At 37.6% G+C, this 19,233-nt stretch overlaps 1 protein-coding gene across 1 annotated transcript in view; it reads left to right on the top strand.

Annotated features, from left to right (window-relative positions):
• Positions 1–19,233, top strand: part of ATP10D (ATPase phospholipid transporting 10D (putative)) — a 20,315-nt gene extending 1,082 nt beyond the window's left edge. Inside the window, exons 2-19 of the mRNA XM_010710209.3 lie at positions 15–100; positions 1,182–1,288; positions 1,990–2,121; positions 3,016–3,143; positions 3,288–3,540; positions 5,513–5,748; positions 6,370–6,558; positions 8,286–8,901; positions 10,271–10,377; positions 11,235–11,361; positions 12,197–12,381; positions 13,127–13,436; positions 14,057–14,133; positions 14,585–14,710; positions 15,187–15,387; positions 16,959–17,039; positions 17,286–17,390; positions 18,687–19,233. Of these exons, the coding sequence (XP_010708511.1) occupies positions 15–100; positions 1,182–1,288; positions 1,990–2,121; positions 3,016–3,143; positions 3,288–3,540; positions 5,513–5,748; positions 6,370–6,558; positions 8,286–8,901; positions 10,271–10,377; positions 11,235–11,361; positions 12,197–12,381; positions 13,127–13,436; positions 14,057–14,133; positions 14,585–14,710; positions 15,187–15,387; positions 16,959–17,039; positions 17,286–17,390; positions 18,687–18,893 (3,273 nt within the window). The 3' untranslated portion in view covers positions 18,894–19,233. The remainder of the gene's footprint in view (positions 1–14; positions 101–1,181; positions 1,289–1,989; positions 2,122–3,015; positions 3,144–3,287; positions 3,541–5,512; positions 5,749–6,369; positions 6,559–8,285; positions 8,902–10,270; positions 10,378–11,234; positions 11,362–12,196; positions 12,382–13,126; positions 13,437–14,056; positions 14,134–14,584; positions 14,711–15,186; positions 15,388–16,958; positions 17,040–17,285; positions 17,391–18,686) is intronic.

Genomic DNA, 19,233 nt, shown 5'->3' with positions numbered 1-19,233 from the left:
TTAAATAATTTCAGGTCTCTGAAATTGATCCAGAAAAATTTTCTGGTAGAATAGAATGTGAAAGTCCTAATGATGACCTCAATCACTTTCGAGGCTTTGTGTAAGTAAGCTTGGTGGCTCTTTAAACTGATGTAATTTGCTTTGGTGTTCTTACTAATTTTCAGAGGGTTTGTTTGCTTTAAAAAATGACAATGTGTACATAAGTCAGTGTGCAGCATTATGTTTCTGAGTGCAGCCAGGCAGGCAGAGCTCCAGAAGGAGTTTCTAAACACCTGATTGTGAACTGGGAGAGCCCACTAGCACTTTATATTTTATATTAAATATTTTCAGCATCTTAGTTCAGGCTATTTTGCAACAGTATCTACCACATTTTAAATGGCTGCCTTTGATCTGCTGTTAATGACATATGATATCAATACAGAATTCAGTCTGGACCATGGCTGCTTTGATCAGAATTTGAAATGGGAAGAACTGGCTTCCCCTCCTACTCTCATGTGTTTTGTGTAACTCTCAGCCATTTAATCAAACTGTGTTACTTTACGTCTATTTTCTTGTTAAGGGTCTGTAATTTTGTTTTTCCCACTAGAAAAACAAAATATTATTTCCAAAGTGGTTAATTTTCATTTTTTGAGATGTATAATGTCTACATTCTTCCCTGTGGGCAATGGCATGTTAGAAATATGAAGAGAAAATGAAATACTTTTAATTATCTTTCTCCAAAGAAAAGTCTTGACAAACAGGGCATATCCGCATTGAAAATATGGCACGGATGACAGTGCTTACAATACTTTTAAAATGGGATTTATAGTTTTTTATATGTTTTTTTCTAATGCTGGCCATCTAAATAGAAGTCATCTGCTTTCAGACTGTATTTGTCCTGCGATCATTTCAGCAGAGTTTCCCGTTCCTCAATGCCAACATGGCAGATGCCATGCACATGAACATTTTAATACAGTGCCTAGATGCCTAGAATTTCGGAGGTGATCTTGCATGCATGTTATTCTCTTCCTTTGAAAGATCCAATCAGAAGCATCAGAAAGGTAGTCAGTGACAGGTAGCTTCTCTTGGTAATCTGCTCCCTAACGCTTTTTCAAAACCTGAATGGTAATTGCTGAAGTCGTGCAGCCAAATTAATGTGCTGCTCTATGGGTTGGGTTTTTTGTTGTTGTTGTTGTTTTCAGTGAGAATTCAAGCAAGGATCGAGTGGGCCTCAGCAAGGAGAACTTATTGCTGCGAGGATGCACAGTAAGAAATACAGAAGCTGTTGTAGGCATCGTGGTATACGCAGGTTAGTGAACGATCCTGGCCTTCTCAGATTGCCTTGCAAAGAAGATGGAATTATGTGCTTTAAGAAGCAGTATTGCACAAACGCAAATTAGACAATTAAAAGATTGAAACCAGCAGAAGGCAGCCTTAGATTGAAGCATTAAGAATGCAAGTCAGAACTATTTGTTTGTTTTTTAAAATGTAAAAGGCTGATACATCTGATTATTTATGGGAAGCCTGCTCTGTTCTTTGTACAAGTCCTTGTCCTCAACTGTTAACTGCAATGACAAATCGAGGTTTTGAAATTAAAGTGGGGAGAGCTGCCTTTGTTAGGATTTTTTCTGGTCCAGAATTGAAGTTAATGCTGTTCTAAAGTCGAAAGGCTGAAGTTTTAAGACTATACTGTATTCAGGCAGATAATTGTAATGCAGGTGCAGAATTTTGTAGAAAATATTAGAGACTGTATCAAAAACTTCAGAAAGGAATATAATAGGAATATTATTTACAGTATAAAAGATAATATGTAGCTGAGCAATTATGGTTTAGCTTTTTTAGTTTTCTTTAAGACTATTACTTTAGGAGCAGTTAGTTTGCTCGTATTTATATTCTCTTTTCACATATTAGTTAACAGGAATGTCCAATTTCCCAGAGCTTTAGAAATATAAAGGACTTTTGATTTTCATACTTGCAAATACAGAATTTCAACCTTCGTTGTGATTACAGGTCATGAAACCAAAGCCATGCTGAATAACAGTGGACCTCATTACAAGCGCAGTAAATTGGAAAGAAAAGTGAATTCTGATATTCTGTGGTGTGTTCTGCTTCTAATTTTAATGTGTTTAACAGGTGCAATTGGTAAGTATGAATGTGCAGACTCCTGCTGCTTTCCCCTCAGGCATGGTGTTTTAATTTGGGGCCAATTCATTTCAGTAGCCTATTTCAGAAACTGCCTTTCTCCATATCTAATTCTTTATCAGCAGGGGATGCTGCCAAGTTTTAGTTTATGTTGTCATGTTTAATCAGTAGTTAGTCAATGGATATGTTCCTAGTGTGAGTTCTTAAGTCTAAAACCTGCTTCTCCAATTCATTTTCTCGTTCCTCTCAATAATTGCTCTGTAACACTTGTACTTTGTGTTAGATTTGTTGAGATAAAATGAAATGCTTGTACAGTATTGCAGGGAGAGGCCTAGTTTGAGTAGAAACAAGCACTTTCTATTTTAGGGTTTTATGAAATAGTAAGCTTGAGTACTAAAGTTCAAAAAGAGTACATTTTATATGAACCAAATGAGTGCATAAAAGGTGTTTAAAAAACTTCGTCAAGTTATGCTAAATAGACATGTCTGGCATCACAATATGGCTTAAACATAAACATAAACATAAACTGGGTTTGTAATTTATGCTGTTTCTTTTCTGTGACAGTATTTGTCTCACAATGATGTAAAGTGACCAGAGTAGCTTCATGACATACCACAGCTGAAAGCTGGAAAAGTAAAAATGAGATATTTAATAACTAGGGTTTGGGGTAGGAAAACAAAAAGGGCTTATGAAACATAGCTAGTATTCTCTTAGTTTTGAGATGGGTTGCATAGATGTAGTATTGACACAACTGCAGTAAAACATTCATGTGTGCATTGACATTTCATGCATTTTAGTGGGGTTCCTATCGAGGCAAATACTTCTCTGGAAGCTTAGAACTACCTAAACTGTTATACAGTCAACATAACTGATTCACTTGTTCTTATTTTCTAGGCCATGGAATCTGGTTAAGTAGGTATTCAGAAATACCTTTTTTTAACATCCCTGAACCAGATGGGAAATCGCTATCTTCTATGTTAGCAGGGTTCAATATGTTCTGGACAATGATCATTTTATTACAGGTAACTGGTCTGTTTTGAGCATGAGTCATATCCTGATCTCACTTATGTCCTTGAAGTAACTCTTTGGTTTCAGAAGAGTTAACTTGTGTTTGCATGTGGCTAAAGAATTTGGTCTCTTTTAATCCTTGTGTTTTGTTTCAATAGGTCTTGATTCCTATTTCTCTCTATGTTTCAATTGAAATTGTCAAACTGGGACAAATTTATTTAATACAGAATGACATTGATTTTTACCATGAGAAAACAAACTCTACAATTCAGTGTCGAGCATTGAATATTGCTGAAGACCTTGGCCAGATTCAGTATATCTTCTCAGATAAGACTGGAACACTCACTGAAAATAAGATGGTTTTTCGGAGGTGCAGCATTGCAGGACAGGAATATTGCCATGAAGAAAATGGTAAGGTGCTAAATCCACACTTGTTGTAGTCCTTTTTCCATTCTCAGAGAAACTTCAAGTTGTGATGAAGACGGGTGTTTCTGAGGTTTGTGTGGCAATACAGAAGGTGTGGATTTAGGCTGGTCTTACTTGAATCTTTCCCCATTTGTGGAAAACGGGGAAAGATTCTAGAATTCTAATTTTCCTGTGGTCAGTTGCACAAAATTCATGTGCAGCATACAGAGACTTGAAAGTGTATGTGAGGTGCTACTTTACAGATAGTTAAGCCTGTGCATATTTGATACCACACACAGAACACTCTTTACTTTCTGACATAGTTACATAAAGTAACTATTCAGCTACCTATTTTATTAACTAGATAAAAACACAAAGATTTTATTATTATTACTGTATGTTAACTGCATACATTTGCTCTTTCACTGGTGAAGATCAGAGAAGTGCTGGCAGTTGGATAGACCAATCACAACTATGTATTAACCACTCTCTGTGGTTTTGCTGCCAGATGGAACCGCTCACTTTCTGCAAGCAACAGGCACACCCTGCTGGCTCAGAGTGCATGGGCTCTTCTTTTGTTCACAGTCACAGCAACTGGTGGTTATAAATCATTTTATAAATCATATAATTTCCTCACATATTCTGAAAATCAGGTGATGTAGGTGTCGGAGTGGTTCTTTGGCTTTGCATAATTATACTGGGAAGGATATCACAAGAGCAAAGTGAAAAGAAATGTATTTTAAGTTTAGAATTTGATGAATGAATAAGTTAAGTAAAAAGTAGAATATATTTTCAGAGCACATCTTCAAGAAATGAAAAGCGTTTCAGAAGAGATGAGTTGTGACTGATTGAAGTCTCTTTGTGCTTGGCATATGTCTGCCACTCACTTCTACTACTTATTTCCCTAAGAATTCACTTTTCTTCCAATAGTATCAGTGTGTTAATTATGTTTATAATTATTTCCTATTGTACCCTGGCATTTATTTGGAAATAAAGCATGTCCTTCCTAACAAATCTAGAAATTGTGTGCCTAGAAAATCCATCTGAAAAATGTTGGAGGTCCTATGTTTAACTCTAATTTTCCTTTGGTCAGTTGCACAAAGTTGCTATTTCCCTGGCTCCCACTGTGTGCAGTAAGAGATGCACTACAAAGCAGTTCAGTCTTTTGCATATGACTCACTTAGTCTGTACATATATTTCTGTATTTGTATCTCTGTTGCCCAGAGCAAAGGGCAACAGAGATTTGACTGCGTTGTAGTAAAATCCTCTGTATAGGTGTCCATGTGCAGTGTTATATCTAAATCAACTTGTGCTTTTTAGGCTACGTCAGCAGAGCACTGTGGTATTACAGGAGGTGCCACCTATGTTACTTCAGCCAGGGTGTATGATCTCCTTGGCAGGCAGGGAGCATAAGTGGAATAGATGTGTGTTGTTTAGATCTGTCTGTGCAGACATACTGCTGTCTTTTTGAATTTTTTAATGTGTTTTCAGTACTTCTGTTGGTGGCCAGTTCATTACCTTCTTGTGCATTTTGTTCTGGTATTTCATGTCTTGTTAGACAAAGTTTTTCTGTTATCTGAGCCTGTCTTATCACAGCATAGAAACATTGTGTCTCCTATTACCTAGAGTGTGCCAAGAAAGTAGACTAATTCCTTTCTTTGTGCAGTTTCACTTTTTGTACTTGAAAACTGTTATTTGGTTCTCAGCAATTTTCTCTTCTGAAGGCTGTGTAACCAGCTTACTCTACTGTTTCTGTGATTGTTCTTTCTCTCTTTCTGGATTCTCTCCAGCAGAGCAGCACTCTTGAAGTGCAGTGTCCTAAATGGCAAGTCAGTGTGATAACTTATTATGGTTTGATTTTATAAAAAGAGTGGATTATTCTTAACTGTATACTAACTTCCTTATTTTAAAATTAAGTTTTATTTTAGACAAATTTCTTTTTGCTCACAGAATAATAATTTTCTTTCTATTTCTTTAGCAAAGAGGCTGGAATTCTATCAAGAGAGGGATTTGAAAGATGAGGGTTCAGCTGAAGGTCCTTGTGCCTATTTGGGCCACACGTCAAAATGGAGGGGACACGACTGTGGAGCTGAGAATGAATCTTTGAACAGAAAGTCTTCAAATCTGTTATCTGGTATTTACCCTGAATTAGGAAGGGAGCATTCATCAAGTGATGCTCCCTGCTCAGGACATGTTGCTTTCAGCAGCTGCATTGTAAGTAAAAGTTGTTAGTTTTGATAATGAATTTTTGAAGTAACTAATGAAGGAACATCTTTTTACTTGCATTTTAATAGAGTGCTTGAAATTTAAGACATCCTTTCTCTTCCATCAAAATGAGAGCTCCCATTGTTGCTTGGCTGCAGCCTACTTGCAAGCTGATGTTGCAGATATTTATTGGATTGCAAAGATGTGTTGTTTGGATCTTGTTGGTGTGATTTCATGATCACTCTGCTAAAATGACAAGCTTCATTTTCAACAAAGTTTGTTCCTTTGCCTTAAGAAAGCAAAAAAGAAATTTTACTTTGCTTTCAATAGGAAGTATCTAGATAAAACAATATTAATTCCATTGCATTTAGTGGAGATTACTAGAATTAAAAATATCTGTAGCTGATTTTACTGCCGGAGACCAAGATTATTTTGAAATTTTCTGCCATTGGTTTCTCAAGTCTCTGGTAGCAGTGTCTGGGGAATGATTATTTTCTCCTCATGTATGAACTCTATATATAAAGTAAGTCTGGAATGAACTTGCGACCCTGAAATGGTATGAGGTAGAAGCCCATTTGTGATTGCCAGGGTTTATATCCTAATTCACAGCTTTGTTTGTTTAATCCATAGGAAACAGATGTTGTACCAGATACACAACTGCTGGAGAAATTCAGACATATTTCTTCTCTTTCCTATCAAGAATCAGAAGACGGCATCAGCAAGTTAGCTTTGGAGACAATGTACATCACTGACTTCTTTCTTGCTCTGGCAATCTGTAATACTGTTGTTGTTTCAATCCCCAATCAGCCACGTCAAAAGGTAAGAAGGTATTATATTTGTCTATATCAATTTATAAAAGACTTTCCTTTAATTTGATTGCAAAAGGAGAAAAAAATGACTGGAATTCAGGATCTGAACCTGCAAGCTTGATGCTTCTTAACTTTCACAATATACATTTTGAGATTAAACTGCAGTTATGGGTTGTTGGGTTTTTTGCTGTATTCTATTATCTTTTACCAGATATGTGCACAGCTTCCTTTAAGAGTGCCCTAACACTCAAGTTACCTTTACAAATAAGTTATTGTTCGCTAAAAAATATGAATAGTCTTGGAAGACTTCTAAGATACTGGAACTGAAAAAGCTCTTACCTGTTACTTGACTATATTCAAATAGAATTCCAGCAAGAGTATGGAGGATCAAGTTTAATGTATGTAATAATTTGAAGAAAAAAAATGCTTTGCAATATGGTTAGTATAAGGTAGCCTCATCTTCGGTGTACAATGAATTTGTTAGACTGTCCTGGTTTAATAATCAAGAGACTTTTAATGTTTCCTTGAAACCACTTCTTATTTTCAGAGCATGCATCTAATATTTATTTAAAGATATTGCTTTCATTTTAAAATCAGTTGACTTTTTTTCAAGGTGGGATTTTCATAAACCCATCTTCTACCTAATTTGATTGTGTGGCAGGGTAATCCCAAAGTTCAGCCTTGATTTCCCTCCCCACAAATGTGATAAAGATTTGTTCACCTTTTGGGAAAAAAAAAAAAATGTGACATCTACAGGAATAGGTTTTGTTGCTTAAGTAAGTAGTGCATGTACATGTATGGCTGGAGATATTTCCAAAAGGTACCCTGTAGAGAATAAAGTACCACCTATATATAAAATGCCTGTTGTTATGGTGTCCTTCCAGACAAATCCACATTGTAGGCAGCCTGCAGTGAACACATGGATGGGGCATCTGCATTAGTAAATACTAACCCAACCTCCACCTGTGAGTTTTCCATTTCTTAGAGAATAATATTTCTGGATGACTTTTAGAATAGGAGATGTCCAAGTCAGTAGTAGCTGGGTTGGGAGGAGCAATATATGGCATAAGGATTATGAGTTCAGTTGGGGAACGATAATGACAAAGGCAACAAGTTTTCAGTGTTTCCCGAGGAAGAGAAGATGAAGGAATGTTCCTAGTCTGTGTCTCTGTGATGCTGAATAGAGACACATTACAACTTGCATGCAAGTGGGATAGAATTGAAGCAGGAATCTTTTATTTCTTGATTCTTGTGGGTGTCTGTCTTTTATTTTCAATTCTGACCAAAAAAGTATTGCTGAAGTACTGTATTTTTAGCATTACTAGTAGCTAGTCACTGTGAGAAGTATGGAGCTGGTTTATTCTTTGCAACTATCTTGCCAATTGAAGACAAGTATTTAGTTCCATTCACCACAACTTTTAAAAGTTCCATTGCTTAGACATTTCTAGAAAGAAGTATTACATTGAGTCAGGAATCAAGCTGGCAATACATGCAGTTTTCAGATCTGAAGTATTTTTACAATTTGTGTGGTTTGAATAGGTCAAGCTCTCACAGAGCTGTTTGGTGTACTTATATGGTAATATGTTTAATTGAGCTGGCTATTTTTAATACAAGCAATCAAAATGATCATAGCTTTTCAAGTTTTCCTACATTCATTAAGAAACAGTTTGTAAGCTGTCTTTCTTTAATTAAATAACATATGAAGACTTTATACTTTCTCTGAATGTTCTGTTGCAGATGAGACGCTCTTCACTGGGAAGAATGCCTATTAAATCCCTTGAGGAAATCAGGCAGATGTTCCAGAGGTTGTCAGTCCGTAGACTAAGTTCATCCCCACTTCCGAGTATAAAAGAATCATCATCTGAAAACCCAAACAGTTTTGTGAGCAAACTGTCCATTTTCAGAATGAAACTGGCTTCACCTGCTTTGGATGGGGCTGCTCAAAGTGCTGCTGAGCCTCACAATCTGAACAGCCCCGAAAATCCCCAGTTAACCAAAGAACATTATACAGCAAATGTAGCTGCTGGCTGTGAAACCAGCAGTGCTGAGTCATCTGCTGAATGGTCTCCCTTACCTAAGCTTTGTTATGAAGCTGAAAGTCCAGATGAAGCTGCCTTGGTCCATGCAGCTAAGGCTTATAAATGTATTTTACAGTCTAGGACTCCTGATCAAGTAACTGTGGATTTTGCAGGTCTGGGATCTTTAACATTTCAGCTTTTGCATATCCTGCCTTTTGACTCAGTGCGAAAAAGGATGTCAGTAGTGGTTCGGCATCCAGTCTCCGACCAAGTGGTGGTGTACACAAAAGGTGCAGACTCAGTCATGATGGATTTGTTGGGAACTGCATCTGAAGGTATTTATAGAACTTTTAATTCTTTGTTCACTTTTATCATTCTTTGGTACAGTTGACTGCATGCCCTGATTTGTAAGAAGAGCTGAGTAACCAAGCAGAACTACTATTTCTGAGTTGCTTTTTAGGAAACCCATAAAGGTATTACAGCTTTGCACCTACATATGGCTGTCCTGTATACCATTCTGGAAACTGAGAACAGAAAGCTAGCAGTAATTCAGAGATTTTGTGGTGTCTAAGCAGACCTCTTGGAGTCAACTCTAGTATTTCCAGTCATAAAGTAAGGTCATCTGCTGAAATAGTTGTCTCCTGCTGTGCAGTGAGAGGTGTTTATTAGGATGAGATACTTTCATTGCTTTTTGACTGTTCTTATTTTTTCTGGATTACCAACTATTTCTGTTTTCTAGATGTATTAATAATATCCTGTTCCTGCAGAATTGTGTGCTGCCTCCTTCTGGGTGCTGTTGTTTTTGGGTAAAGGTTCTTGGAATCTGCCACAGAAGGAACATACTGTGTTACTTAAGCACTAATCATGATTTATTCAAACGCTGTATCAGGCAGTCATTGATTTATAACTGTAGACATATTTTCTGTGTGTGTAAGAAACATGTCCCTGCATATTTTAAGTTCAGATGTTATAGGGTCTTTTTTAATGGTTGTGAAGGTAATGGAATTTACAGGTTTACTATCTGCAAAATAGAACTTAGTTTTCATGTTCCATGGTTTATCTCAGTGAGGAAGTGGGATATATACAGTTCCACAAGCATATTTTAGCCCAGCTCTAGCCAAGTAAGGTCTAGACAGAAAGCCTCTGCAGGCAGTGAGGTAGGAAAGGAGCCTCCAAAGTCTGTCTATAGGGCATAAGTTCATGTCTGGAGATACCTCTCCTTACTCTCAGGATAAACTTGCAATCTAACTTCTACATGTCTGAAGTTAGATGAGTTAATCACTTCTCTGAATAGTCCATGCATTAATGATTTTTTTTAAAAAAAAAAAACAGCTTTTCTGTGGTAGCCCTTCTGGCTCCCTCCCACTGTATCAGAGAGAACAAAGCTACTTTGGTGTCTGTGGCCCAGTTCATTTTAGAAGATGATTTTATGTTAGAGAGACACTTTGATATGCTAGTATATATGAAAACATACGAGTGCCAGACTGGTTCTCCCTCACTGCTTGTGCAGACTGGCCCTCTCCATGCATTCTAAAGATACAGCCACAGTACACTGTGCAAACATGAAGGTATGTTCAGAGTTAAAATAAAACCTGTAAATATTTTGGTATCTTCAAACCAAATTTAGACCTTCAGTATTTTCCAGTAAATTTACTTTAAGAATGAATAGTTAATTTGCTTTCCTTACTTTTTATATAATGGTAGATACCGAGAATTCAGAAATGGAACAGAAGAATATTAAAGAGAGAACCCAGAATCATCTGGATGACTATGCCAGAAAGGGACTGCGCACTCTTTGTATTGCTAAAAAGGTGGGGCTTTTTATATGTACTATTAAGAATGATGAGCAGGAGTGGTTTTTTCCAATGGAGCAGATGTCACCACTTATAAACTAGATGTTCCCATTGCCATGTTTCATTTATCCTTACTTTCTTTCAGGAGGAATTTGTACGTTGACACAAAAAAAATTTCTGTCTTCAGTTATTCACGTACCTGTTGTCACTTTATGATGCCAGACAGTTTTAATAGCCTAACTCTAGAACAAGGGATGTAAAATGTCCTGATTTTCTTACATGAGTCCTGAACAGCTCTCCTCATGTGAACCTTGCCCTGGTTGGAATTTTTTTTTCTGGATACAGAAAACAAATGTAGTCAGGCCTGTCTTACTGGGTCTCACACCATCTGTGGTGTTACAGGATCTGAACGCAAAAGTATGTATTGTTATGAGATTCTATTATAAATTAAAAACTGTTCAGAAGTAAAATTCCATAATAACTGAAACAGGAAAGGAAACTCTCATGCAAAGTGGAAGCACAGGCTGTGTAACTGTACAGGACTCAAGCTGTACCAAGCTGTGCAGTGATTCTGTGGGCTGTGTCAATGAGGCAATTAAAGAACAGTAAGGAGAATACTGTGCTCTTTGGCCTCCCTGCCTTCCATATAAATGGAAATATATCAGGCAACTCCAGATGCCTGCAAGCTTTTGGTTAGCAGCCTGACCTGTGAATCATATTAAGTCTGTCGACACACTGGGGTACACATGTAACTGCACTGTCAGGACTGCTAAAGGTTTAGTGTATGGATAACAGAGATGGCTCTGAGGGATGCTCTTGGAGTACATTTGAAGTGAGATCTAGACACATCTTCTGTGTTTTCTTTCCCTCTGCAGGTGATGAGTGATGAAGAATATACAGAGTGGTTAAATAATCATTTTTTAGCAGAAACCAGCATTGACAATAGGGAGGAGCTTCTGCTGGAATCCGCCATCAGGCTTGAAACTAAACTAACTTTGCTGGGTAGGTAAGAAAATGCTATAACTCACAGGAAACCCCTTATGATGGTTATAATCTGAATTCTCTGTATGAACCTCTATTTGTATAATATATAGCTTTCTACACATCCAGAATTTGTTGACACTCCTGGGTGTACATAAATCTTGCTGCACGTTTGTTATAGTTGCTACCGAAGGCAGCTTGTGATCTTCTGTTGTTTGTAAGGCACAATGTTTTACTTTTTTCTGTGTGCACCAGAGCTTTTGTCATCATAATAAGCATGTGAAATGATGGCAACTAATCACAAGACCACTTCTGGACATATTTTATGTTATTGTTGAATTTTGGGTGGCGTAGGTATGCGTAGTGAAACTGGCTCCTGTTGCAGTAAGAAGGGACCCTTTAAGAGAGAAAACTTTACTGGGAATTATTTTATTGTTTATTTGTCAAAATTACTCTAGCTGCAAGTGGCTGAAGTTTGGGGTTTTTTTATAATCTTTCTTAGTCTGAGTATCCCAGATGCAACACAGTGAGTTTCACATATTGTCAGCTGATCAAATATTCCATTCTCCTACTGTTTTTAATTCCCAGTGCACAACATGATGTTATAATGTGGAACACTAATAACCAAAAACTGTAAAGACATGACAGACTGTAAGGAGGGTACATGTCAACGTTCCCATAACTTGTGATGGACTTTGAGACAGAAAGAGGAGGAAGGGGGAGATTCTCAAGCATATTGTAGCACGGTGTCTGTCCTGGAATGTGGATATACACAGAGACTATCTTGTCCTGTCAGGCTTGCAGACTTGCTTCTTGAAATACAGCAGTGCTAATCCATCTGCTTGTCTAAATAAAGGTGCCACTGGCATTGAAGATCGCCTGCAGGATGGTGTTCCAGACACAATACAGGCATTACGGAAAGCAGGAATAAAAATATGGATGCTGACAGGTGACAAGAGAGAGACAGCTGTCAATATTGCCTATGCTTGTAAATTGCTGGAGCCAGATGACAGAATCTTCACACTCAAATCACAAAGTAGAGTGAGTAGAAAATTGCACTTTTTTTCAGTGTTCAAGAGGGTGTTTTATTTTGTTTTCTCTGCAAAAAAAAAAAAAAAAAAGCCATCAGGCAATATCACAGGACTGTATGGGAAAACAATATGTTCTCTGTTTTCTCATCTCACAAAAGATAGCATAATCACTGGGAAAATAAAAATATTCAAAAACTGACTTTTTTTTCCTAATAGGTAAAGTATAAAATACTATATGTAGTGCCTGTTTCTTTACATATTCCATCGTCACTATTTTAACTGACTGCTTAATTTCTCCTTATGCTAGAAGCAAAAGTTGTCCTGCATCATATTCTATTAGATATTTCAGGTTTACAGCATATTAGCAATATAGGAATTATTGCAATGAAAATGATATCAAATTAGGTTGTGTGCTACTTTGTCATATTCTCCCTCAACTGTGGCTTTTTTTTTTTCTGATAGTCTTTTAATATTTTTCTAATATGTTTCAGTGTTTTCCCTTCTCCTAGTACAACACCCAAACCAATCTACTTAATGACCCACAATTTAACTTTGCTTTTATCCTCTGTACTGTATCCTTTGTTATTTTAAAGGGTTATTCAGCCTCATGTCTGAATCCCTTTCTATTCTACAAAGTGAGAGAAGTACACTATACATTGATAGCAACTGGCATTTTCTCCATATTTCCTTTTTAAATTGGAAAGGGAGCCAGAATACAAACAGTGTTTACTAAGTTGCTTTTCTCTTGTCTTTAGGATGCTTGTGCTTTGGTGATGAACAGTATTTTAGAACACATGCAAAAAAACACTGCTGACCAAAAAAAAGTAAATCAGAAACTTGGGAATGTCTCTGCAAGTCCTTCTACCCAAGCTCAAGGCTTCAGCGCAGGCCTGGTTATTGATGGAAGGACTTTAGAGCATGTCCTTCAGGACAGCCTGCAGAATGTTTTCTTGGAGCTTACAGAAAAATGTCGAGCTGTAGTCTGCTGCCAAGCCACACCACTGCAGAAGAGTGTGCTGGTCAGACTGGTGCGAAATAAGCTGAAGGCAATGACGTTAGCTGTAGGTGAGTCTCATGGTTTCCTTCTTTTCTCTGAGAAGTAGAAGGCAGTTTCTTCTTTATTTTTCTCAACGTCCTTTACAAAATTAAATTACAAGGAAGATAATCCTTTGAATAATAGTTGTCTTTAGCATTACATGATGATAGTCTTTTAACCTACCAAATTTAGACTATACTTGGTAATCTAAAGCAACAAAGAATAGCAGCAGTCATGTACAGCATTATGTGATGTGTGAAGGTTAAGTGAGGGGATTTTCCTTGTTGTTCTCCATCACAGCCCCTGAAATAGTGAGGGAGAAGGGAAATCACTGAGTATGATTTAAAACATCCATATTTTCTGTCCAAGCATACTGACTAAATTCTAACAGGAGTAGCTAATATCCGTTCGAAGAATATTGCTCAGTTCAGTCAGGCCTACTACACTTTAATATTTCTTTCCTTAGGGTATTCCATAGGCTACATTGCTGCCTATGAAAATGGTTTTCTCTGAATTCTGTAGTGTTATGTATTTATCTATGTATTTGTGCTACTTCCATGGCAATGTGATAGCCAGTAAAGCTGCCTCCAGGTTGTGTTTCAACTAACTTAAGAGAGCTTAGTTATTTTTTCTTCCCTTTTCTCTGTAGGTGATGGTGCCAACGATGTCAGTATGATCCAGGTAGCTGACATTGGTGTGGGAATCTTGGGCCAAGAAGGCATGCAGGTAGCGTGTATAAGACAGACACAAATGACACTGGATTCCATTTCAAATCTGTTTAACGTTCACTCTGGGGGCCCAGCAGCTCCGCAGCCCATTGCTGTATTTGAGCGAAAGTGTGCAAGCCCCTGCATTTATCTGGGAGTGCTCAGAAGCTGAAGGGTGCATGTGTTCAAATTCCAAATAACAGAACTTGCTGCCTGTCACTGAACTCCCTATTATGTATCTGGGCTGCTTGTTTTATGGCATGAAGTATCAGTGATTTCTTTGGAGCTGCTGATGTAAAATGTTGCACAGAGGGGTTCAGATCTCAATAAGGCAAGGCTCATATGCACAATATATATTAAAAAAAAACATAAAATAAGAGTTTCCAGCATTATAACAGTTTGCTGATCAGTATTGAAGCTCATCATTTGAAGTTTGGATATATCAGTGCTTTCCTTTATGTGTGTTGCAGGCAGTGATGGCAAGTGACTTTGCAATTTCTCAGTTCAAGCATCTCAGGAAGCTGCTGCTTGTCCATGGTCACTGGTGTTATACCAGGCTTACCAACATGATACTCTACTTCTTCTACAAGAATGTGGTATGTAGCTGTCCTGGCCTAGAGAGAGCAGTTTGCTTATTTGACAGTACTGAAGTAGTATGGCTCCATATTATTTTTTAGTTTCTGTTGCGAACGGGTTCAAAAATATGCAAAGAGCATGTGGCAAACAACTTTATTTCCCATTTACATCTTCAGAGACTAGACTTTTCTATTGCTTGAACTGGGTTTCCAACTGAAAGCCATTGTCTAATTTGTTTAAAAAGTGGATAGCAGGCATTAATTAATGTACTTATAGCATGAATATTTAAACAAGCCATGTAGCCAGTTTTTAAATGTAAAGATGTGTGCTAGCCAAATACAATTTCAGGGTATGGGATTGGCAGGGACTCTACAGCAGTTATACATAATTTTTCACAGATTACTGTAACCAGACCTACAACCTGCTTATTTTTCTCTTGGATTTGAAAACACTTGTCTACAGGTAGCATTTTATCATCTCATTATTGACTTTTCAGGCCTACGTCAACCTCTTATTCTGGTACCAGTTCTTCTGTGGGTTTTCAGGCACATCAATGACTGACTATTGGATCTTGATTTTTTTCAATCTCCTTTTTACATCGGTGCCACCCATCATTTACGGTGTCTTGGACAAAGATGTGTCTGCAGAGATACTCATGCAGATCCCACAGCTGTACAAGATGAGCCAGAAATCTGTGGTAGGTTAAAGAATGCTTGGCCTGAAGCAAATTAAAGTGGTCAGCATTTTGAGCCATTTCTTTCTTTCCTTCATGGTTCACATCAGGCAAACATGAAGTTTAAAACCACTTTCTCTTTTAGACCCAGACCTGTACTCTGTGCACGAATAAAAGCTGGGCCTTTTTTTCTGCTAAGATTCTCTATAGCCTGGCTGGAGGAGATCTGTGCTTTATTATTCACAGAGTTTTGATAAAGTAGATATTACAAGCCTCAGGATTTGGCACTTTGCTCTGGTCAAACAGAATACAGCAAGCTGAAAGGAATGTTTTGAGGCAACATAATCAGAATTACTGCATTATACAATTGCTTTTCTCTTTCCCTGCTTTCTTTTTGTAAAAACATTTATCAACGTTTTTCTCTTTTTGCCCAGCTCAATATTGTCTTGCTCTGTGGTTGTAGTTGTTAAGTAGTATATCATTTCTTTCCTTGCATGGAAGCATAGTGTAATAACTGCTTTGAATTAAGCATACTATAAAACAAAGAGCAGTGCTTTAAAAAATGTGTCATAATGTTGCACTACTATGTCATAAGTGCCCGGCTCATTACAAGCTATAAAAGTGTAGACAGTAACTTGGATTCATCTTCACTGATTTAGAGCACCACCCTGACATGGGCAAATGAGGAGTCTAGTTTCCCACACCATTTTCAGAGAGAAATTCAGTTCATGAAAGGGCTGAATTGCTTTTCAGAGTAACCCATCTCTCCTTACTAATGAGGGAGGAAATCCTGAGTGAGTAGACTGTGCATCTGCGTGCCTCAATTGATTGTTTGAGGAATGGAATATACCTAAGCCAGGGCACATGCAGTTATAGTTTCATCAGTTTGCTGCCACTGAATGGGGAGGGCTCATTCCTCTGCATTGTCTCCCTTCTTTTCTTCCCATTCCCTATTTTCACCTTTGTAGTTAGATTACCTCCCTTGTGCCAGTTCTGCTGTTCATCTTTCTTTCAGCAGCTGATTTAACTCACTACAACAGCAAAGTTGTAGTGAGATTCCCAACAGAAAATGTCACATCCCACTTTTAAGGGAGGGAAGGGGTGACCAGAGGAAAATGATTTTTCGCATTCTAGTGAATTTAGTTACCTCACATTAGATTCCTGTCTGCACAGAGGAGTAAATGAGCACAAATCAAAAGATAGAAGCAGACGTACAAAAAGAAAGGGAATGGAGGTGGAAGGAACATGGGACTTGGCATTCAGTGATAGCAAGTTGTGAGAGTGATTCATTGTCCCGTTGCCCTCTTCCTTCCTTATCACTCAGGTAAGACTTTGGCAGGTCAATTCTAGGAGAAACAGCTGTAAGATCAGAGCTCACAGATCTGGCTGCTGATTTAAATCATAGCAGCTAGCTACATGTGCATCTTCCTATTGTGCCGTAAAAGTATGTCTCTTCATGGGGAAGCCAGCTGGAGTTATTCTGTGGATTATCTTTCCTCAAGTCCAGTTGGATGCTTAACAAAGCTGCAGCGATTTGTTGAAGTTGTTTCAATGCCATTATCTTTTTTTGTTTGTTTGTTTGTTTTTTCTTACAGGCCTACTTGCCTTCAACCTTTTGGATAACCTTGCTGGATGCTTTTTACCAAAGTCTTGCTTGCTTTTTTGTGCCTTACTTCGTAAGTGCTGGATATTAAATTTATGCACTTTGGCATACTAAAAACTCAGGCAAATTAGAAATAAAATGTAGTTTTTGATTGTACTTTGTGATGTACAAATGTATAGTAGCAGAATTGTCACTGGAACTGAGTTGAACTGTGCATGCAAGTATGTCCAGTATTTAAATAAATCATGCCACTTTACATATTAGAACTATACATCAAGCATATTACACTGACTGTATGTTACACTGTCTTCCTTTACAGACTTACCATGGATCAGACATAGACATTTTTTCTTTTGGAAACCCTATAAACACAGCAGCACTTTTTATAATATTGTTTCACCTTCTCATTGAGTGCAAATCCGTGGTGAGTACTTTATTTTCTGAAGAGTACATTCCTCAACAGAACGTGTATGCAGCTTTCATTAAAATTTATAGAATAGAGCTTAGTACACAAAACTGAATAAGTATAAGAGAGTCAGAGGTGAAATATTTCCTTTATAAGTCTCTGTAAGCTCTCCTAAGGAAGCTGTCATTGGAGCCAACAGAATTACTTGTGTGAATAAAATTAACAAAATTTGATCTCAGGATTATTTAATAGTGAGGGATCCTGCCTTATTAGGAGTCAGTGGGTTTAGGGATGTCACTTTGATTTGGCAAACGGTAAAACCAACTGGTGATCTGCTTGACCCTCCATAAGTTCCCAAAGCTTGCTTCTCATAAAAAATAATGTCAGCTATTGATTTTTGAGTGCTTGAAATGGATGATCTACTCTAGAGAACCAGTATGTCATGGAAATTCTATTCCAGCTTTCACTTGTCTGCATAAAGTAAAATACCTGTTCATAGACTGCATTAGTTTGGATGAATTTAAAGCTTTTACAAGGGTAATGTTTACCCATTGCACATAATTTTAAAGAGAATTTAGTAATATTTACAGTACAAAAACAGATATTAATGGCTTTCGATTTTTTTCCTGTCAGTTTTGAAAAACATCTTTGGAATTGTATCATAATGGATAAAATTGCAAGTTGTGATTCTTTCTTTCATTCTTCTTCCAGGCATATGGTAGCACTTACACAAATCCCTTTAGTCTGCCTACATACATAGCTTGAGCGTATCCATACTCTGAATAGAAAAATAATACATAAATGGGTTTTATTTGGCATTTTGCTACGTTGGGAAGCTGTCAGACCAGTGACAGTGTTGTTTCCATAGTAACCATTATAGCCATAACTCCAGTGAAGAATTAATCAATGTCTCAAGCAGCATATGTAAGGGACGTGTCATGTAAAGCTATCACCTCTATTTGCTTGAGAAGACTCTCAGCTGCCAGTAAGGTGATCATTTAAGGCAAATAGCTTTATAATGTCTTACACAAATGAACTGATAGCTATACTTTTACCAGAATAAAATAAATAAATAAACAAACTAGCTGGATTACCTATGAACTGTAGAAAGAAGGTTCTGTTCTTCCTGGTAGTGTTTTGCATAGAGTTAAGAATACTATGTGAATTGTTTTTCCCTCTATTTGTTACATTAAGAAGCTGTCCTTGAAGGGGAGGAGAGGGGGCTGTGCATGCTCATGCGTACATGTGCCTGAGGATTTATGGGTCTTCCTGTTTACAGACTAGATCTGATTTCTTTTCTTTTCTACCTTGCAGACTTGGATTCATACAATAGTTATAGTTGGCAGCATCCTATTTTACTTCGTTTTTTCTCTGGCTTTTGGGGCAACCTACAGAACCCATAATCCACTATCAAATCCTTATCGGATCATGGAAAAGCATATGGCAGACCCAGTTTTTTACCTAGTGTGCCTCCTGACTGCTTGTGTTGCTCTGCTACCCAGGTATGTTTCTGTTTTATAACCACAAGTTGCTACTGCTAACAAAGTGGTTTTCCTTAATTTGTTGATGCCTTATTTTACCTAAAGGGGGCCTGTAGAAAAGATAGGAAGATAGTTTTCATCAGGGAGTCTAGTGATTGGAGGAAGGGGTAGTAACTTTAAACTAAAAACAGATTAGATTAGTTTAGATATTAGGAAGAAATTCTTTGCTGCGAAGGTGGTGAAGAGTTGGAACAGGCTGCCCGGAGAAGCCGTGGATACCCCATCCCTGGAGATGTTCAGTGCCAGGTTGATCTGGTTGCAACTGGACCATCTTTAAGATCCCTTCCAACCCAAACCATTCTATGGTTCTATTGCAAAGA

Source organism: Meleagris gallopavo, chromosome 4, assembly GCF_000146605.3.
Source record: "Meleagris gallopavo isolate NT-WF06-2002-E0010 breed Aviagen turkey brand Nicholas breeding stock chromosome 4, Turkey_5.1, whole genome shotgun sequence".
In the NCBI taxonomy this organism is placed as follows: domain Eukaryota; kingdom Metazoa; phylum Chordata; class Aves; order Galliformes; family Phasianidae; genus Meleagris; species Meleagris gallopavo.
This window is presented reverse-complemented; position numbering and strand designations above follow the sequence as displayed.